Genomic DNA, 23,775 nt, shown 5'->3' with positions numbered 1-23,775 from the left:
TTTTAAATGTGTACTTAAAGAATTTCACATTGCTTCTATATGAGCCCCCAAAAGTTGATCTGTATGCCCCATGGGATGAATATAATGAGCGAGTTGCTAGTCCGCGAAATCATAGGCATGTTCAATGGATGACATGTCTGGTGAAGTAATGACCTACAGAAGAAAAAGAAACGGTACCTAATTACAAAGTTATGAACATTTCTAGCACCATGTGGGCAAGCATTGTCTTGTTAACATCTCCAGGAATGCGATGAATAAAAGATTTCAGGCTTCACAACTTCCCTGATGAAACATTTGCTAGTTAGTGTACCATGAATTCTTAGCTGATAAAATGACCATTATAGAACATTGCAAACTTTTTTTTTTTTTTTTTTTTTTTTTTTTTTTTGAAAGGGCCAAATAGAAAAAATTTTAAGACTCAGCAGGCCAAAGAAAAAAGTTAAAAAATTCTTTTCAAAGTGATATTTTCACATAACATTTATACACATTTTGCTGACACACACACACACACACACACATTGAAAAAAATTCTATTTATTAATATATATATATTATAGAACAAGTTAAATTTCATATAATTGTGATGAATGAATTTTTTTCCCGAGATAATATATAATTAAATTCACATTGATAAATACTTTCAAAAACAAATATAAATCCTAATGCATAAGATTTTAGTTCACTGTATTTATCTTCTGAAAGGCATGTATAGAACTGGGTAAGATCTATTTCTTCAAACATTATTATTATTATTATTATTATTATTTTTCCAGATCATCATTTTTTACTTCTAATTGAAAGTCTGAGGAAAGCTTCGCAGTTTTCAATGGATTTTGAAATAAAGAAATGTCCTTGTACATTTTATGTATCAGCAATGTTTTCTACCGTAATTTTAAATTCATTCAAATAGCCCCTAATATCTGTAGCAAATATTAATTTTCATAGTCATTCATCATTCAATAACAGTTGTGAGCAATTTTTCTGACTTTTAATAAAACTTTTCCATTGCTGATTGGAACTATTGCATGATTCGATAAGACAGGTTTTTCAGTTATAAAAGTTTCAATCTACGATAAATTAATTCGCACTCCATTCTGCTTTAAAACCAAAAAATTCGAAGTTTACTTCTCTTCTTATCTGGTCTTGAGAGTCACATGGCAGTGGTGGGTAATAAATAAAATAACATCAAAATAACAACATACCACAGAGCATCAACAGAGAGTAAGCAGCACCAGACAATACCGTTAAAGCAGGACAGAGAACTAGCAGCACTTATTCTATGGCAATGGCATACAACAAATTCTGAAGCCAGTAGTGCCACATGCCATGATTATTCATAACTTCTTGACTATCAGCGGTTGCATACAGAGAGAATTTGAATGTTTCTGGATAATGCACTTTGGAAGATGAGGTTCAGCTCTAAATTGAAATGGGATTCGTTGGAGATAATAATGTACTACTAACTGACAAACAATTGGCTATGTTGATGCACCTATTAAAGCCACAGGCTTTGATGGTTTTACATCAAGGACATCTTGCACAAAGGCATAAATGCATGAGAACTATGGCACAGTAGATAATGAACTTCTGATGCATTACCCCAACACCCACCAAAATTATGATTGGATGCTGTTGAGATGAAGCTGCATTATTTGTCATTGGCATTTAAGATGAGATGCCTACTGACATAGCATTTGGTCATTCTCTTGAGCCCCCTAATTTCATTCCACGAAGGATGAAACCTTATGCCTCACAGAAGCTATAACTTAACGATATGAAAATCATCCTTCTCGCAGACTTCTTGGACACTATTCAAAGGGTGTAACTTGTTTATTGGGTTCTTTGTAATCAGCAAGACGTAATCTGGTGAAAAGTTTACTGCTGCCAGATAACAAAATGCTACATTTAACATTTCACTAGAACCCTCTACTATTCAATTAATGCCACAGTTCAGAGGAAAATGTTTAATCAATGCTATCACTCTGAAATTCTACTCATTATCGTATCATACCCTGCTTTGTATATCCTGTAAAGTCCAGATAATGTACAATTCCTTCATGGCATTCCTATCATATTATTTTAAGTATCCATAAGATACTTAAAAAATTTGTAATAATTTCCCCTACACTTAGCCACACTTGATTCTCATTGTTTGAAAAGCTAGAATGAGTTTGAACAGCATTTTTAGTTTAAAAACTGTTATACTATTTTAATATTCAGTCACCAGACTTTTTTTTTCTTTTTTTTTTTTTTATTATGCCTAGGAATATCTATACCAGTTATGGGCAAACTTCTTTAAAAGCTGGAGAGGGGGACAAAAGAAAAAAATCAGCAAACTAATATAATTTATTCTTTAAAAAGAAACTTTAAAAAGCGTATACGAATACCACAATATAAATATTAATGTAATGACAGAAGTGGGAACACATTTTCAAAATTGCAAATTCTGAGAAGTGATGCTAAATATTCATCTCTATCTCGAATAGAATTCTTCCTACAGTTCATGACAGAAAACACTTATTCACATATACAAGATGAAGCAAACATAGCACTAATTTTTTGGCCATCAGATATTAAATTATGGAAACTTACTTTGGATAATGATTTGAAAACTCTAATTCTGGAACATTGAGAAACAACTCATTGAGATGATTGTTAGACTGTAATTCAAACTGAAACTCTTGCCTCACTGCTTCACAATTTACATTGAAAGGCATGATGAAAATATCAAATTTTGTTTGAATGGCACTGAAATCTTGAAATCAGCATTCAAAATGCAATTTTTCTCACCCAATTTCATAATTATTAAGCTTGTCTTTGTTTACTGAGTGTGTTGAATTTAACCTCGAGAAATTAGACAAGTCATTCTTAGCTAGCTGCCCAGCAAAAAGATAAAGTTTTTATTTAAAACCTTCGAGATGGACCCCGAAATCATTGATAAACATATTTTTTCCCTGTATCTTGACATTTAAGTTATTCATATAACAAAAAAAAAAAAAAAAAATATCTGTGAAAAATGTGATACAATTCTGTTTTCGGGACCAGTTTCAGAAATATATATATATATATATATGCGTGTGTGTATGCACATGTGTATGGATGTATTTGCATATATGTGTATATAACACATACATGAACAGATACATCTATACACACATGCATAATACATATATTTCTGAATATAGTTCCGATAACAGAAGAGTACCAAAAATGCAAAGTCCGAAAACCATGCTGTCTCCTCCAATATACTGCGTCTCATGCAAAATCTTATGGAAAAAAGACATAATGTTGTCTTTAAACTGTCCAACTCGCTTGGAAACACATCCTGAACTAAGCCACTTAACTGTTGTGTTACTTTTGGGTAACATGGCACATCAGAGTATTCAGATTGCAAAAACAAAAGAAAATCTTAAAATTACCTGTCCACAAAGTATTTGCAAGTCTTACAATTACATCAAGCGCAGGTTTCATATTCAATGGAGATTTCACGGAGCACCTTGATGTATAAGATAATGTAGAAAGATAACATTGTTCCCAGGATACTTTTGATTAAAGAGTCTCAGAAATCTATATCTTTTTCCTATCATATCAGATATTCCATGAATCGTAATATTATATATGCTTGTAATGGGTACTTTCAAAGTTGAAAGCCTTTCCAGAAAAACATGAAGAATATCACATTCTGATATAATCCCCTTTAACAACCACATCATGCCACTTCCTCAGTAATTTCACAGTTTTCATCAACACCTCTTACAAATAATACTAGATGAGCAGTATCTTTTATATCAGTGCTTTCACTCTTTATACCTGTATAGCAGAATTTAAATTGGCCAATCCTTGATTTTAACTGTGATATCAGATTTTTACTGATATGGTTTCAATTCTAGAAGTCACTGTTTCTCAAGATATGTTTCCAGTTTAAAATCACTTTTTTTTTTTTTTTTTTCCTTGTCTGGACATTAAACATAAAAAACTTGGAGCATGCATATTAACGGACTACCCATCACAAAGAGCTCTATTACATTTAGCAATACTGTATGATACAATGTAACTTGCATGTGCAGCTACTTAATGAATATAGTTTAACTACTTAAAACAAGTTTGTCGATCTGATAGTTTTTTACAAAGATTTTCTGCTTTTTGTTTTCTTTCATATTGTAAAATTGCTTCGTAACTGGAAGCTTTGATGTGAAATGATGGGAAATGTTACTTTTTTGAAGGTATAAAATCTGATTCACACTGGTTTATCCTTTATAACTGTAAAAAAATATTTCCAGATCCATTCATCTTTAAAAGCACCACACTCTGAATCAAATTTTATGCTTTTTAGTAGGCGTTTCGAGGTTGAAATATTTTACGAATATCCCAAAGATGTACCAGCAACACTATACTTTTTAATAATTTCACCACATTGACTATCGGTCCGTCATATTTCCATTCAACGACAGAATTAGCAATGTTAGAATTTGTGCCCACAGACGAGCGTAAAAAGACATGCATTGCTTTGCTATGTATATTCATCTGTTATCCTTCTTCATCAATATTTGCTATTAGAACTAACAGTCTGAGATTAGAACTGGGAAATTTTCAAGAGGAGATGTAACTTTTGCTATACTTCTCTGTGCTTGAGCCACAACAGAAAAACACTGAGTGAACCTTAAAATGTACAGTGTGAATGTTAATGAAATGAGAGAACAGAGCTTTTTCAAGAACACATTTTATGCACTGATCATGTGACATCCCTTTCTGTTTTCGCATGAGCTCTACATAATACATATTATATACTGCATAGCAACATAGTAATATTGAATATAATATTACACGATGAATAGTAATATTGTAAATGCATGAATATAGTTTTTTAATTTGTAGTGGGCCGGAAAAAAGCTTCAGATGAGCCAGAGCTGGCCTATGAGTCATAGTTTGCCCATCCCTAATATATACAGTAAAATATCCCTATTATGTCTATTGTATAGTACGTTACCAAATGTTCAATCAATGTTTTCTGTAATACTTTCCAACAAAGTATTTTTTCAATTTGTAAACTGCTCATTTACTGAAATTGGCACATTAATTAAACCACTTTTTTTTTTTAAATTGTAAAGCAATCTTTGTAATAAGGAAGTCTTACCAATTTGAATTACTCATTTATATTAACTTGCTTATACATTTTGCCACTTACATACACACAAATTACTTTGAAAATTAGTTTACTTATATTTACTTATCAATGAAAGGGTTAGAAAAGCGCAATTATCTCATAAATGAAATCATAAAAGTGTTTACTTACAACAACACTAAGAGCATCATGTGCTTCTTTTTCAGATAAACCATTAGTAAGGTTCAAAACATGGGAACAGCAACGTTCATATTTCTGAAATAAAAATAATTCAATGATTGAGGAAAATATTTTCATGATAAAATAACTATTTAAACGATATGTCCTACATCATAAAAACATGACAAAACTTTTTTCATATATTATAATTTTTTAAATGATGTTTTACTCATTAATACAAACTATAATTCAAGTTTCACTTAAAATCATATTATATCAATTAAAAGCATTTTTACAAAACTTCTCAAAGACTAAATTGTGCGATAAAATTTTTGAAAGAGAAAAAAATTATGATTTCATTTCTTCCCCTCCCCTCCAAAAGTAAACAACATACTACCCTCAAATGACATTAATTATTCTTCACGGACATAAATAAGTTGAATTCTTTCCAAACACAAAAATTCCATTTCAGGTTGTCATGAGAAACTAAATTAGTACAATCAAAAGTTGTTAATCCGGACTCGTCAGGACTTCGGCGATTCCGGATTATCGATTTTTTCGGATTATAGATCATCAGTTTAAATCTCGTAAGATGGCATGCAGAAATTCTAAAATTAAAAATATGAAACCGTAATTTATGAAATAAAGAACAATTATGATCTAAAAGGTATCAAAATTTAAAAAAAAAAAAAAAGAAAAAAGAAAAAAAAAAAAAAAAAGAAGCTTAATATTTATTTGTTTACTTTATTAAACATTTCTTTCAATGTAAGTTGTTTAAGTTGCTTCGTTTTATGTGATAATACTTCCTCTTTAATTCTATAAACAGACATAATTTCTTGTTCAGTTACAAAGTTCCACTGTTCAAGTCCCGTTAATTGCTGTGCCGAGAATACCGACTAACTTGTCAATTGAAATTTTTTCGTTTTCATTAACCTCTCTGTCACATTCTTCATGTCTTTATCCATTTTTTGCAGCAACTCCACTTATTGTTTGATGGACATCGAAACATACTTTCGTTTTGTACGATCCTTTGGGAGCTACAGAATCGGAAATTCTATTTGACATAATCGAAAGTTCAAGTTTACTTTTATAGTATTGCTCTTACAGTCTGCAAAAAATAATAAGCCGGATCCAATTCAAAAATTAAGGAACAACGCAATCATCAAAATTAACTGAAATAGATAATTTTAGGTTATACCTTCCATTATACATAAAACGCGCATGCGAAAACGTATTCTGCGCTTGCGCACACGCATATGCGCAGTTGTAAAAGGTCTTATGCGCATGTGTCAACGCAGCGCATGCGCAGAAAGTTTTTAGCTTTTAGGTCCAGATTATAGATCATTCCGGATTATGGGTGTCCGAATTAACGACTTTTGACTGTATTACATAAAAATTAAACAAAAGTATGCTTTGCTTTTATTACAGTAACATTAAGCTGCTCATTTTAAACCATTCAGTTTTTAATTTAACCAGCCATAAGATATTTTTATTTAAGAGTTTAATAATTTGTTGAATTAATTAGGGTCTCGATCTTTACAATACTTGCACCATTCTAAATGAACTAAACCTGATTTGGAATTGTAAATTTATCATTCAGTAATTTTAATTATTCTTAATTAATTGCTAATTCTAACCTTTTTGTTTCATTATTCGGAATTCAGCTTTGAGGTATTTTGGTTGAATTATTTAGTAATTTGTTTATTCAGTATTTTGATGTTTAAAATACTTACACCAGTCTAGTTGAATGAGTCTTATTTTGTACTCGTACATCAGAGCATTAAAATTATTTCTTAACGAAAAATTATGATGTGTACACCACATGATTTCCTTGTATGGAATATTAAATTATATGCATTTTTTCCTGCATTTCATTTAAACTTATTGGATTGAATAAAATCTACTTCGCCGACAGTGCATAAACCACAATAGAATAAATACATTCTTTAAAATTCACTCTAATATTTGTTTATCATAGCGACACTCTGGCGCTAGATTCACTTAACAGTATTATATTTCGTTCATATTATAACTCATAATGCACAAAATATATATCATTTAAAGAATAGAATTATCTAATCGTTGCCACATGTTCTATTCTTGCAGAAAGGATTAAGCATGATTTAATTGGCAATAATAAATGAAGGGGCTATCTTTGTTGTTGCAAAGCTAAGTTTCTCTAGATTGGCAACAAATCCACTAGTCTGCTGTTTCAAATGTAAGCAATCAATGGCCGCCATAAAAAAAAGGGGCTTAGCGGCACTTTAACAACTTTAAAATTGTTGATAATTCTAAAAATATTGCATACAGATTTACTAAAGGCATAAAAACCTTAACCAGAAGATAAAAACAACATAATTCAATCATTTTTAAGGCAAAAAATGTACAATTTACAAACATATAAGAGTAAAGAAACTGAGATCAATGAGCCCGGTAACAGAGTTGATATATATATAAATATATTTATATACGTTTGGTGTGGCCGACTACAACCAAAATACAAGGTGCACATCTACATGTTATAGCAGTCCTATATACAAAATTTCAACATTCCGAGGCTACTTAATTTTGAGTTATGCGAGATACGTTCGTACAAACGCCACGATAAAATTCTCTTCAGAATTAATTTTAAAGCAGTTTTATAATTTTTTTTTTAGGAAACGAGTATTTTATTCTGCAAAAACATTGTTAAATTGCATTCGATAGCAGTCAAAATGGATATTTTCATTGAAATATGCTGCCTGAAACTTTTCGCAATTACAATACTTCCTTTTTACTTCGTACAAGGAAGTAAAAACATTAAAAATTCAAAATATGAATCGTACAATGGGTTCTCAGCATTTTTGGTCTCATGTACCATTTTCTCCATTGCTAGAAGAAAATCATTTCTCTTCTTCTTTCCAAAACTTGAAAAAGAAATAGATATGCCACCGGTAAAGGGTGAAAGTCATTAATGTGCACATTACCTAGCTAATCTGAAGGACTAACTGATTTGTTCCATTAAATTGTGAAATCAAGAGTTTTCCAGATTTTATCTAGGTAATGCACACATTAACAGCTTCTGTATCATTTTAAAGTCCAATAGTTTGTTTCTTTCATTTCCTTTCTCTCTCATTCCACTTTGCACATTACCTACTAAGCACTCACTAATCTGCACATTTCCTATTAGGTGCTCGTTAAACTGAAAATAAGATCTTTCCTGAAACCACAGCAATGTTTCTGTACGCTTTAAACATAAGGTTATCTGTTTATTTTTCAATATCCAAAATGTCAAGTTAGTACAATAAAATAATCAACAAATCAGTTGATAGAAACAATCATCATCAATTAAAAAAACTATAATACAAAGAATATAATGGTTTAAAATATTATTACAATTAAGAAAATGAATTTGCCTGACATATGATAAAACTATGCCCGCTTATTAGTGCAATCTAAAGATCAATGAGTTACATAGCAACTGGATTTTGCAACAGGAGACCTGTGTAAGTTATATTTAAATCTACAGTAATATTTTTTGAAACCCTCCTGATCAACAATTTAAAAGTGTAAGTGGTGGCTGTTTTAAGCACACAGAAACGTCGTTGTTGTTCCAGCAAAGAACATATTTTCACTTTAATAAATCCCTAGTAGGTTAGGTACTGTACTGATTACGTAGGTTATTTGCAGATTACCTAGGTAATTTGAGAAGTTAAAAAACTTATACCACACTCGCCCTTGTTAATCTGCAGATAACCTGTACAATAACTGTTTCTGCACTTCAGCGGTAACATATACATATTTAACTAGATTTACATGATTTTTTAACATGTTTCATACGTTAAACAACAAAGACTGTAGAAAATGTTGATAAATACCTAAACTTGAACAAAATTAGTTACTTATGTTCATAAAATAAAACTAACTAATACTTAACAGGTAAATAAAAGGCTGACCACATTGTCCCTAAAACTATGAAATTCTCCCCTAGTTGAGGATCATCAGATCATGTGGGGAAGAACTGTAATACTGCTGTAAACTTGGAATTACCATTCTTCGCAAATCCACATTTTACTAGAGAAAAGAAATGCTGGTGCATTTCATCATTTCCACATTTTAAGTCATGAGGTTTGGCAATAAATCACCATTTTATTGGTTTTAAAAAGGATTAGTTTGGCAGCATTTGAGTAGGTGATTTGTAAATTTCTTTACATTTTTTTAAAAATGTGAATCGTATTACTGTGATGTATATAAAGTTCTGATATTATAATAAAATTAAACTAAATATATTCCTACTTTCCCATTTGAAATTATCTAACTTTTGTGTTTGGCGAATGTTTTAAGCAGCGTTCCTACTAATGATTTGTGTGTGTCTTTTTCGCTTTATTAAGCATCATTTTCTTTGCATTTATACAATATACAATTCAAAAGCAAATCATAAAAATTTTAAAAGTATCATAGCAGCATATGTTTAGAATTCTCAATGCACTGTCACTTTATCAGATCTATGTTCAGTTTTCTTTGTAATGACTTGTAAATTTTCTTTTTGCTTTTTTATTAAGGTTTCATTTGTTAAATATCATGTTTTTTGCTCTTATACCACATAAATTCATTTCAACAGCAAAATCACAAAATATTTAATCCGCGAGCACGCACTGGGTCCAAAAGACCCAGTTCTTGTTTTTTAAAGAAAATGTTGTGAATATTCAGAAAAAAGTGACATTTATGTCAATAATAAATTTTATGATAAAATTTTTAAAAATATGCAAGTTAAAATTTTAAATTTCTCCAAATGCTTTTATGAATCAAAATTTCTTAAAGGAATAGAAAATCTAATTATTTATTAGCATAGGGGGAAAAATAGTATTGTATCAATATTCTTTACTCTCTGTCGATTCTTATTTTCTTTATTAGCACTACAGACACAGACGAAAATGCAACAACAAATGTGAGCAGCACATTGAAGAAAGTGTTTTCGAGTGTTCCAAATATAAATATTTTTCACATTCAGCGAAACGGATTTTCGTTTTTTTGTACTTTTTTGCTGGACAAACAATGCATTTTTTCTTTTTCTTTTTTTGCTTCCGATAATTTTCTCCTTTCTTACTCTCATTTTCAGAATCTATATCACTGTCTGAATCAGAATTATGTGAATTAAAAATTCATGATCACTTCCATCCTCATTTTCTTCAAAACATTCTTCGCCAGTTGATACCTCTGATAACTTTTTCAACCTTTCTTCGTTGTATAATAAATAATGTGACATTTTTGATTCTGTACTATCACCAATCAACTATGAAATAGTAACATGAATAGGCACGCTGGGTCCAAAAGACACGATCGCATCAAAATCAGGACTCCGAATAAAGTCCGAACGATAAAACTTCGGAAACATAAAGAGGTCGATCTAAGACACGACTACACTGAACCTCAACAACTTGCGTGAAATATGTGCCCTTTGAGAAAGGTTTGTTTAATCGCGCGTGTCCTTTGGACCCAGTGCGCACGCTATGGGTTAAAAACAGCATATCTTTAGAATTTCTCATAAAACTGTTTTATTCTGTTATACCACTGCTCACTTTCAGATATTGAGTTTGTTAATCAAAAATGCATAAAGTCTTACAAAATATGAAATAATAAATATATAACGTCATTTGATGAAAATATTGAATATTTTTAATTAGGTAGATCATGAAGCATTTTCATTATTTAAATCAATCAGATTCAAAAGTAAGAAACGAATATTCTTAAGAGCTGCATCTATTGCTTTCAAATAGCTTGCTTTGTTAATCCATAGCAGACATATTCAGTTTGAAAGACAAATATTTTACAAAATGACAAGACTCGAACGAAAAGTCGAACGACACATTTATAATGAGTGATTCAATGCAAAATCGTATTTGAAGGCGAGCAACTCTTTTGAGCTAATAAATAAATAAAATGCTAAAAATTTGGATACAAAATCAAAAAGTCAACAAGATTTTTTCAAAAATCTGCTGTTTTTTAAATTAGTGTTTTTCAGGCCAAGTATCAATATACTCAGGTTCTGACTGAACACAACACTGCTTTAAATGCTACAGGTATTGTTAGTTCTCTGTTTATGAAGATGCTTTATTTCAGGTGTAGCAAAGAAGTTTTCATGTGTTAGAACAAAAAATTTTGCCATTCTTAGTGAGATAGCAAATGTAGACCAAAAAAGCCTGATACATATTTAGCAAAAATATGCATTCCCCTTGTCTGTTGACAGTAGTGATGAAAGTAAGGGTACTTTACCATTTCGCCAGCACAAATCTCACTAAGCAGACTTTATTGCCGACAACATACAATATACACAAATTTAAAAAATGTTACTTCTAAGATATTTTTATTTTACATTTTAATATCGTTTAAAATTTTGTAAAAAGCCAATAAATAAAGACAATAAATTTGTAAAAAGACATTAATTTAAGAATTTACTATGCTTTCATAGATCAACATCTGATTCACCAGTTCATATCACTTGACCCCAAGTGATCTCATCTCACGTAAACTACGTTACAAAAATCTAATTCTCTCAGTAATCATCTACATTAATTTCAAGTTAAATCTTAATTTGGAATACAAGTTTAAATGCTAGAATTATGTCAATTCGTACAAATACCTTACTCAGAAATTATGTAAAAGCACAGTGCTTTCTCATTACTTCGCTAGTGCATTCTCATTAGAATTGATGAATTTAACCCTTGACTTTGCCTTTTCTATATTTTCGCCTTCGAATAACTTAATTACCATGTATGGCCTTAATGCATAAAATTGAACTATCTGGTAAAAATTCTATGTAATTGTATGCCAGTATTGAAAGAAACAATCAATCTGATAAGAAATGGCTGTGACTTGTTTTGAAAGCGAGGCGTAAAAGGTTACCAGCGAGGATATTCTGTTTGGCATCAACTGTACCATTACTGGCGGACTTTATCCCCTGTGCCGGCAAAACGGAAAAGTACCAAAGTAAGTTTAAAATTGTATCCAATTATTGCAACATTTTTTATTGAGCCAAAGGATGAAATATGTATGTGTGTGTGTATTTAATTATGGCAAAGCACACGAGGGCTATCTGCCTAAGGGGAGGGGTGCCTTCGTGGAGGACTTTCTAAGGAAAACTGGCTCGTATACACATTACACATGGGGAAAACCACGAAAACACCCATGCAGCCAGCCCGTTTGCGGGATTCGAACCTCGGACCGAACTACCAGTGTTCAGCGACTTTACCGCTCGGCCGCTGGTGGGCCCCAAAGGATGAAATAAAAAGAACTCTTGTGTCTCCTTCAGTTATTTAGTGAGTCAGTTGGTCAGAGTATTTCAATGATGATTAAATGATTAATAATTTAATAAATTAAATATTTCTGTGTCAAACAGTGTTTCCTTCTGCACTGATGTTAGTTCTGTATAGTACTGTTATGACAGGTCATCGAATAAGCGTGGGAATCTTTTAAAAAAAATAACCAACAGGAATTAATTGTTATGGGTGGTCCATGTTGCTTAATAAATTTAGCAGTGCAAGACGCAGCTGTTACATTATCAGGAAACAGGGGTCGAATCTTAGTGGATGTATTTTATTACTTCAAGAAAAGTGCTAAATGAAAACAGAGTTTAGAAACCTTCCTGCAGCTTCAGGGAAAAATATAACAAAAATATTAAAGCACGTGCACATGAGGCAGCTGTACAACAAGTATGTCAAACATGTCTTTAAATAATTTTTCTGTAATCATCAGTTCACCCTAGGAAAATAATACATAATTATAATACATTAATATAAAAATTGGAGTCCCACCAAATGAGCACTAAAAGGGGTTCTTGAGATTGTCTCATTATAAAAGTATTTTCCTAATTGAAGTGTCAGCCCATTCATAAATGCAGCTAACAGAAATTCAGTACAATTGAATTCTAAAGCAAAAGTTCAGTGAAGTGTAATCCATAAATTTTACAAATATTTGCCTGTACTGCTCCAAATAAAGCTAAAGATATCAACATATGTGATTTCCATGCTCAATAGTATGTATCAGAATGAAAAATTTTTTCACTTATGAAAAGGAATGAATTTTCACCGAGATCCATGCTAACAGACATTTAACTAACCAAAAAACAGCTGCTACTGCAATGCAACAAGCATGTTTCCAGGCATCCAAAAGTTTGTAGTAAGAAAACGATTCTAAATGCTGGGAAAGAAGCAATGAGCATTCATCTATTGCTATGATTTTCTTATAATCCTTTTATTTAAGAAAAACACTTTTAGGCATGATTCATTTTTTAAATGCATCCTTAATTATTGAAATGGCTTCCTCCCACTGCAGCAAGATCACATTAATGTACACTGATGAATTATTTGGCCCATTTGAAATTCAAGTTTGACATGCTTGCTGTAGAGCATTAAAGGCTAATGAAGCAATGGGATTTATGTTTTTTCCCCAAAGAAGTGAAATTAATAAGTTCAAAACAACTAAAGACAAGAAAAGAAAAAGCAGAGGAAAGTATCAGCATCAAAATTTTTTCTCACTTATGAAAAGGAACGAATTTCCACCAAGATCTATGTTAACAGATATTTATCTAACCAAAAAACAGCTAGTTTTAATAATTGCTATGTGGCCAGCATGTTTCCAGGCATCCAAAAGTTTGTAGTAAGAAAAAGATTCTAGATGTTGGGAAAGAAACAATGGGCATGCATCTATTGCTATGATTTTCTTATAATCCTTTTATTTACGAAAACTCAGTACAGGCATGATTCACTTTTTAAATGCATCATTAATTATAGAAATGGCTCCCCTCCCCTCTGTAGCAAGATCACATTAATGTACACTGATGAACTATTTGGCCCATCTGAAATTCGAGTTTGACATGTCTGCTGTAGAGCATTAAAGGCTACTAAAGCAACGGGATTAATTTTTTTCTTTTTTCTTTTTTTCTTTCTTTTTTTTTTTTTTTCCAAAGATGTGAAATAAATTATTAAGTTTAAAATAACTAAAGATGAAAAAAAAGGAAAAAAAAAGAAAAAAAAAGAAAGAAAGAAAAAGTAGACGGGGGGGAAAGAAAAGGCCTGGGGTAGGGTACGAACTGCGGGAAATTTGATCGAAAATCCTCCCCCCCCCTTTTATCTAATAGATGAACTGTGCCACTTTTTTCTGTCCCCTCTTTCTCCACCCCAGGGGGTTGACTCAGGCGAATGCTTGAGAAGTACTGGTTAAGATCTGTACCTAGGCAGTCTCAACCATGGGGGTACATAATCACTCTTCACATAAGGCCTGAGGGGTCTCGGGACAGGATAAGGCTCGGCAGGGACCGTACTGGTACTGTCTTGTCCGCCCTTGCTCTGTGGTTTCGTTACATGGAGATTGATCCAAGGGCGGGGTGGTATTAATCCTGTTTGGCACCCTCGAGGTTGCATTAGGTCGGGAGCTGTCTCGCTCCAACAGCGTTGTCCTCTCTTTCTAAGAACTAGAATTCCCAAGAAGATTGAGTGCTACAAAAAGTCTTTATTGCCATTAATAGGGCATTTTATTGAGACTGCAAGCCTCTATCTTCATTTATCAATATTGTAAAAAATTGTGTATACAAAACAAATAATAATTTAAAGTCTGGTGTGTGCTAAATTAAAAATGAATTTATTTTACACTCATTTTAAAGTTTTATGATGCTTAAAAGAATTATGAGCCAGATTTTTTTGATTCATTGTAAGAATTGAAAACTTTCCAAGTTGTAGATTTTAGTCGCTAATATACAGGTTATCCAAACTGAACTTCCTCAACTCAGAAGCCTGTGCAGAGTGTTGCATGGGTCATAATGTGATGAAATTTTAAAAACAGACACTTCAGATCATGCGCTCGAGATTTATTACACAAAAAAAAAAAAAAAAAAAAAAAAAAATTAGTACAAGAAGTTGCCAATAGGTGGCGCTGTAACACTAGTAATGTGCATATTGCAGCAACATGATTTGCAGAAATAAAGCTTCTGTGCAACGTATCCAAAAGACGAGCCCCACAAAAGTGGAAGACAGGCCTTGCACAGGCAGTTGTTTCCAGCTCGCTGATGCACAATGGCGACAGACAAAGCTCTGTTAGTGAAAGACAAAGCTCTGTTAGTGAAACTTTTCTACCAGTATGACGAGAACTCTTGTGCTGCGATAAGAGCATTCCATAAGCTGAAGATCTTACGCCGAGGACCAAAGACACCACGCGCTCTACGAGACATGATGAAGTTTGAAAGAACGGGACAACTGGGAATTTTACCAGGTAGAGGACGACAGGTTGTGGAATCTGCACACGTAGAAAACATTGCTTTGGCGGTCGTGGACCCCACTAGCCAATCGCCACATGGTGTTGTCAGTGTGCCAACTGTTTCTCCTGTTGTTGATATGCCCTATACGACCGTCAGGCGTGTGATGCATCGAATCCTTGGTTATTTTCCTTACAAAATCCATAGTCGTCATCAGCTGTCTAACGGGGATCCTGTAGTTCGAGAAACATTTGTGTTGCAGTTCCTTGCCAGAATGGAAGTCGATGCTGCTTGGTCATGGAACATCCTTTGGACGGATGAGGCTCATTTTCACCTGAATGGTCAAGTGAATACGCACAACTGCCGCATTTGGGCAAGTGAAAACCCGCGCGCAATCCATCAAGTGCCCTTGAACCCTCCAAAGGTTACTGTATGGTGCGGTTTCATTGCAACATTCGTCATTGGGTCTTATTTTTTTGAAGAGGTGACTCCAACAGGGTTCAAAACCTGCTCTGTCACAGGAAAACGGTATCGGGACATGTTGACAATGTTTGTGATCCCTGAACTGCAACAACGTGGCCGCCTCCAGGACACGATATTTATGCAACATGGTGCACCTCCCCATATTCTTCGAGGCGTTCAACAGGTGTTACGGGCAACTTTTACCAATGCACGTGTGATCAGCCGCTGTTTCCCTACAGCTTGGCCTCCCCGCTCGCCTGATCTTACACCATGCAACTTTTGGTTATGGGGATTCTTAAAGGATCAGGTCTACCGAGAACACCCAGCAACCTTGGCACATCTGAAAGACGCAATTATTCGACATGTTCGTGAAATTAATGTGAACTTACTGCGTTCCACCGTGGAACACACTGCTTTGCGAATGGAAAGAGTTGTGGAGAACCACGGCACACATATAGAACATCTGTAGAATGTCTTGTTGATCTGCAGCGCCACCTATCGGCAACTTCTTGTACTAATTTTTTTTGTGTAATAAATCTCGAGCGCATGATCTGAAGTGTCTGTTTTTAAAATTTCATCACATTATGACCCCTGCACAGGCCTCTGAGTTGGGGAAGGTTAATTTGGATAACCCTGCATATATATATATATATGTTTTGAATAAAATTGATAGATTAATGACATACACAAAACTGATACATATTCAACCTATCAAATATCGGATTTGTAGCGCACCTTAAATAAGTTTCTTGTCTAGATAAACATTAACAAATCTTCTTAGATAGCAAATTGGTTTTTAACTTTCAAATTTACCATTTTAGGTAAACAATTCTAATTTAATTTAAACAATTCTCTTTATTAAATCTAAAAATTGGATTTCTTAAGTGGTTCTAAATTCACACTAATATTATTGCAATAAATTGCCATATTAAGCTTTCCATTTTTAGTCATTGAAGTAATTTTAAAGTTATTTAACTTTCTTACAAATTGTATATTTTAATAGTAGAAACGTTTAAACATTTACTCGGTTTTCCAGTTACTGTACCTGATGTACTTTGGCATACATTTAATTTCTAATACACATTTAATTAATAAACTGATAATTATAAGCATCTACAGAATTTTCATAATTAACAAAAAAAAATTCGAACTCCCTTATATTCATATCTTGGGATTTTCAGTTCCCATTTAATCCATTCCTTTTTCACATATTCTTGTAGTGTATTCAAGTTTTCATGTATGTAGAGTTTATATAATTTGTATTGTATTTATGCCAATTTATATTTAAATGAAAATTTTTACAAATTCTTGCATCATAACTCTGTTATGTTTTTAACACCTTGGTAAAGCTTAATCCTCAGCATGCAGCTTATTTTCCAACCTAGTTTCAGACTGAACTATTTGTAAAATTAATTATTGGAAATTATTTGTTAACAAAGATGGTCCCTAAATCATGCTAACAATATTTCTATCTGTTATAATTTATAATGCAAGTAGTTCATGTGATTTATAATACAATTCACTTACGATTTTTTCAGCAGTATTGAAATTAATAGCAGATACTGATAATGTTATACATTTAGATTACAATGATTTAGATTGCCAATGCCTTCCTCATTGATGCTTTTATGCTACATTCCTAGTATTTCAAAATAGCATATAGATAAAATAAACTCATTCACGAAATATGCAAATCTATAATTCAGCCCACTTTTGTTTTTATCATGTGCTGTATCTTCAATTTTCTTTAATATATTCTTCAGTCTAATTTCAAAAGGTCTTATGATCAAGCGGAAAAGTCACTAACTATTCGTAGTTCGACCCGAATTTTTAATCCCAGAGATCCCCCAGCTTTCTTTTTTTGTACTTATTTACTGTGTAAAAACGTATCATAAAAATTCCAGTTCATGAAGTAAAACAATTTTTTTATTTATTCTTTAAAAATATTGCAAAAATTTTCACCTTTACCTTAGCACATCATTTTACAGATCCCTTTAATAAGAAAAGAAATTAGCTCAAATTCGATGATTAATACCTCAGTCCAAATTATATGTAACCTTTTCCAAAAACATCAAGTTTATATGGATATCAATAAATTAAGGATTATTTCTCCATCTAATTTTCTGAACATGTTTATTCAGAATTTTCTTTTCACACTGTAGTGCTTAACTTCATGAGTTTTCTATAATCATTCAATTTCTATAGCTATGTTAACTTTACATACCTTCTGACAAGTAGTTATATTTTTAACCACTGTGTTTTAATTCCTGTTAACTATCAGTATATTATTCACTTGTTTCACAAGTGCAAATATTTATTTTGTACGCAAATCCACATAAAACAGCAATAAAACTTCAGTTATGCGGAGCTCCTGATCAACTGCTTATTTTAGATCGAATGAAATTAAGCTTAATGTTATTGTTAATTAGCTTGTTATTAATTTAATTGTACGTTTCTAATGAATTATATGTTCAGATATTTCCAAGTATATTACACAAACTTTTGCATCAAATTTTTAGTGTTTGGTTAAAAAAATAAGCTTTTATTTATTGAGAGGCCTGATTGATTATATTAATTTGCAGTACTGTTTATCTAATTCTTTTCTTCTAGATAAATTTTAGAAAAAACTTCTTAGCATAATAATTTAAATTTATTTACAATTTATACGTCAGTGTTCCAAACATATACTAATGTTGTTATAATAGATTTCACGCTAAGCTTTTAATTTAACTATTAATTTCTGCGAACATTTACATGATTACTTTAATTAAAGAAAAATATTTCTAGCACACTTTGATTCGGAATAATCTTTTGCATGACAGTGAACTATATTAAATTTTCCACAGATGCAATTTACAAAAAATACAATTGGTACGCTTTATAATTATTTAATTTATGATATTATTATAATACTCTATGCTCTAATATTGTAATTAATGAAAGATGTTTGTAATGTTAATATGTATGTTTACCAATACCTTTTATTTTCTTTGTTAGTTCTCGCATTTATTGCTGTTATTCAAGTAATTAGCCTGCTTATTAGATATTCTTTACTTGTTCTTCTGATTGTTAACATGTAATTCTATTTCTTTATTTTTATTTTCCTCTTGGCTACAACTGGCTTCAAAAAGTTAAATTGTAACTCTATAGGCAACGGGAGAAAGAAATTTTGATTTGTGCACTTGAAAGCTCGAATTATTGTTATTAAATTTGTCAAGTAAGTTTTTGAACACATTCAGCAGTATTTTGAAACTGCATGTATTTACATTATCAAGAATTTCCTACTTAAAAATTAAATATAGAATCCACAAAGACCTTGAACAATTGTAAGAAGTAGTGCAGTATTTTTTTTTTTTTTTTTTGTCTGTGTGTGAGTTATTATACATATTTTAAAGATTTTTCACAACAATTTTTTTGATTTAATATACATTATGTTATATAATGTGAGGATTTGGAAACTTGGAATGCTGCTTGAGTAATAAAGGTATTGCAAATATCCATTTCAAATTAGAAATTTCTAATTTGAAAGAAAGTGATAATTATTCTTTTAACAGTGTTTGATATTTTGTGGATAAACCCCTATTTCTACTGACAATAAAAGATGGAAAGTACAATGATATAATGCAGAATTAATTGCAAAAACAATTGCAACACTCCAGTCTAAAGAAATTGAATTGTTACAGCTGAACATGTTCGTGTAGATGCTTTGGTTGGTTTTATAGGAAATGCGTACTGTAGATGAAATTACTAAATATAACAGGATCTCTCAAAGCATCACAGAAATGCAAAAAATAAGTGCACTCTTAGCTCTGTTAAAAAAAAAAATCTTAGCACTAAATAATATAAATTGTTGACAATATAAATTGTTGAAAATATCCTGACTGTCAAATATAAACAGGATAGTAAGTGTTTCAATGCTAATTTTCTGATTGCTTCTTAACAAAAGCAAAATATCTACTGTGAATATGTTAAAATAAATGAGATGTTTCATTTTCTTTCAGGAGATTTTCTCTTTTTAATTATGTTTCTGATATAGATGAATTTTTTCCCCTGCAAACTTTCCATTCTGAATTTGTTCCAGAAATCTTAATGATTACTTTCACAAAGTTGGCAGGTGTGTGGTTATAAAATTATTAGACTTATAGCAATAATGCATATGTGAAAAGAAGAAAATCCAGCTTATTTCACTTACTGCAAATGTTTATTTTGTACCCTGATGGTCACATGACACAGAGTCGAGTACACATCATAACTTTTGCAGTATTTCCATCAGTGATCATTGATAGTAGTATTGATTTAGTCCCTAAACTTTTCCAACATTATTGACAGTGGGGATACATACAAAAACAGTCTTTGAAATACCTCCAAAGGAAGCAGTGATACAACAGGTTAGCATACATGGGAGAAGGCTGGATATGTTTTTTGTTCTTTTCCCATTAACGTATATGTAATATTTAAAAAAAGTCTTGAAATCAGATGAATTACACCCTTTGAATTACACCCTTTACAATTCAAATTATCTATCACATGTTTATGATTAGTAACAGGGTAGAGACAGAAAATACAAATGAATTGCCAGCCAAGGCCAATAGCAGGTTAAAGGGTAGAATGAACATAGAAGACCACATGCTAAGAATTAAAGAAATATCTAATATCAGTGAAATGAAATAAAACTCGCAAATGATTTTATTTTTCTATTTTACTCTATTAGTGTCAACTTATTTTACTTTTATTTCTTTTGTAATTTAAGGCTAATTTGAAATTTATTTAATCAAACAATTCCTCTGAAATGAGACCTACAATTTGAAATCAAACAAATAGTAGCTGATGTATCAAAATTGCAATACAATTCTTACTTCCTTTTAATTTTGCATCAACATTACTACCGATCTTTATACTTTTATTTAATTTTGTCCATTAAGAAATTTGGATGTGCTGGGCAGAAAGTTTCTGCCAAGCAGTCCAAATTATTCAACTCTGGATTATTTTATATTTATTCAAATTACAATTAAACTTCCCATTTTCGATTATCTGACTACACTTGAGTTTCAATTATGAATTGCCTTATGAAAGCAGCTCAAAAAATATTTTTCCATTCTCTTATCTTTTCACATAAACCTTAGTTGAAACTTAATTTCACAAATCCACATTATTTTAATTGTTTCCATTCAATTTGTTCAACACTAGAATTTCGTTCATATACAGTTCAATGCCATTTATCAATCCTGAATGCTTTCTAGCTTTCCCTCTGGCCTGCAGTTATCAACAGTTTTAAAGGATTTTCATCAATTGAAAACAAAGCTGGAGAAATCATAGAAATTGCAAAAGCAAATGGTGATGAAGGACTTTTAGAAAAGGAAAAAGGTCAAAGAATTAATTGAGAAATGATGTATATAAAGAATCAGAGGATCTCATAATGCCAGTTGACAGTGACAGCAATAATACAGAAAATAAAACACCTTTAACTTAAGTTAAACAAATGCTAAATACCGGAACTGTCTGATTTTACAATGGAGATTGACAAAAATTACGAAATAAGACAAGACTTTTAAAAACTGTGTTCCTTATTCCAAAGCTTTTAAAAGAGTTGCATCAGTCATTGTCTTAAGCAAAAATCATTAGATTTTAAAAAATAATTATATCATGTACTTTTTAAGAAGTAATAAGAATCCTTTAAATTAACATGTTTTGTTTTCTACTCTTAATTACAATAATATTACGGTTTGTTTATATTATACATACTTTCTTAATCTGAATCATACCTAACACATTTTTTCTACAGAAACTTAACTTTGTGAAATGCGATTTGGCCACATGTGCAAAGTATTAATAACACAACTCCCATGTTTGGCAAGGGTTTACAGTATTTGATTTTTATTTTTTTTTTCAAAGATATTTTTTCAAGGATAAATTATAAAAAGGTCTGTTCTCTCTCTCTCTCTCTTTTTTTTTTTTTTTTGGCTTCACTAACAATGTTACTTATTAAGATGACTATATATGGTTAACAAGTATGGCAGGCATTTTGGCAAAATATTCCATTAGGGTTATTAACTATAAAAACATGTTTCTACAAAAAAAAAAAAAAAAAAAGGGGGGGTACATAATTGAAAAGATTTCTCCAGCTCTAATTATTAACTGGCCACTGATAACCAATGATTATGGGCAGACCAATCCGATGCCATTTTTTTAATGTACATTTGGTGGACTTTTTCTCTCATTGTTCAATTTTCACTGCTCTTATTCATCCACCATATTTTAAAAGATTCAGTTTAAATCTGGTATGAGTTATATACCTGAGAATTCTCATATAGTATTTGTAGCACTTTCATTCCATTTCTGACATGATGTAAAGACAGTTGTTGCAGAACACAAATAATACATATTCTCTGTCTTAATAATTTTGTGCTTACAAATTCACAACTACATGTATTTATGAATTTGGCACAAGACACTTTAACTCAACAGATTCCATATCACAACCCAATCAATAGATTTCATATCACAACCTCCATTTTCAATTTTTTCCCCCATGTTTTACAATGTTTAATAGAATACTAATCTGTAAAACTACTGAAAATTTTACTTGACTTTATCATTCTGTTTTTCACCCTTGAAGAAGCAAATTTAGAATAATTATTTCTAATGAATGACAATAGAGACATACAATACATCACTGGATAGAGGAAAATTCAAAGTTCTATATCCCAACATTAATTCCTATTAATGTCTATAGCAGCACTGTAGTTTGTGTTTGTCAATTCCATTCAATGCCTACAATGGCTTTGTGGTTTGTTGCCAAGAAAATGGTAATGCCCCCCAAAAAGTCATTTTGTGTGTATTGAAACATGTGAAGAATGAATCCATTGTTGCAATACAGCATGCCTTTTGTCCGAAGTTCAACAAAGAGCTATCCTATCATAAACAGATTTACAAATGGTACAAGAAATTTGTAAAAGATAGTTGCAAAAGGAAATCATAACACTAATTAGGGCACATATTGGTCGTCCTCCCATGTCCAATGAAAATGTTCAGCATATCCGAACTGCCAAAAAGGTGTTTTGGGCTCCTATTACTTTGCTTTTGATTAACATATCAAAAATGTTCTCTAGTGTCATGTAATATATTTTTACAATATAATTCTAAATTTATATCTGTTTTTAGACCATAATTAGTTTACATTCATTTGGATAAGGTCTGGGTGAACAAAAAATTATATTTTGACCACCCAAGTTTATGTACCACTGTGTCACCAAAACAATTATTTCATTAAATTATACAAATAATTTGTTTCCTTTAGAATACATGCAGGCAAATGAATACACGTCACAACATCCAAAAAATGAAAAGCTTTCTCATTCTTTGTATTAACATTTCATTTGAATTTTATATTTATAGATAAACATAATTTCTTGTTCAGTTACAAAGTTTCACTATTCCAGTTCTGGAATTGCCATGCCAAGAATTTCAAACTAAACTGTCCACAGAAATTATTTTGCTTCCCCAAAATCTTTTTATCACTTTCTTCACTATCAGTAGCAATATTTTCTGGATTTAAAATCATATGACAGATTTCACCATCCACTCGTCGACAGCTGATTGAACCATTGTCATCACAATGGAAAACTGTTCTATAATTTGCATTTATTACCACTTCTCTATATTTCTTTACAAATTCCATTAACTGGAAATTTCGGCTAATCTTTGAAATATGGTAACAGGTAGTTTGGCGACATTTTAGTAAGGCGATAAAGGTTACTAGCTGGGACTTTAGCAATAATCTGAGAAATACACAGTTTGAATCACAGAT

The 23,775-nt window shown here is 31.5% G+C and overlaps 1 protein-coding gene across 2 annotated transcripts in view; it reads right to left on the bottom strand.

Annotated features, from left to right (window-relative positions):
* IntS3 (integrator complex subunit 3) overlaps positions 1-23,775 on the bottom strand; it is a 136,938-nt gene that overhangs the window by 108,147 nt on the left and 5,016 nt on the right. For both annotated transcript variants that reach the window (XM_035353568.2, XM_035353569.2), the window contains exon 2: positions 5,294-5,377. In XM_035353568.2, the coding sequence (XP_035209459.1) occupies positions 5,294-5,377 (84 nt within the window). The remainder of the gene's footprint in view (positions 1-5,293; positions 5,378-23,775) is intronic.

Source organism: Stegodyphus dumicola, chromosome 2 (assembly GCF_044657685.1).
Source record: "Stegodyphus dumicola isolate Sdum_Otavi_A_Nest chromosome 2, ASM4465768v1".
NCBI lineage: Eukaryota > Metazoa > Arthropoda > Arachnida > Araneae > Eresidae > Stegodyphus > Stegodyphus dumicola.
Note: the sequence above shows the minus strand (reverse complement) of the source record. Positions and strands in the feature narration are given on the sequence as shown.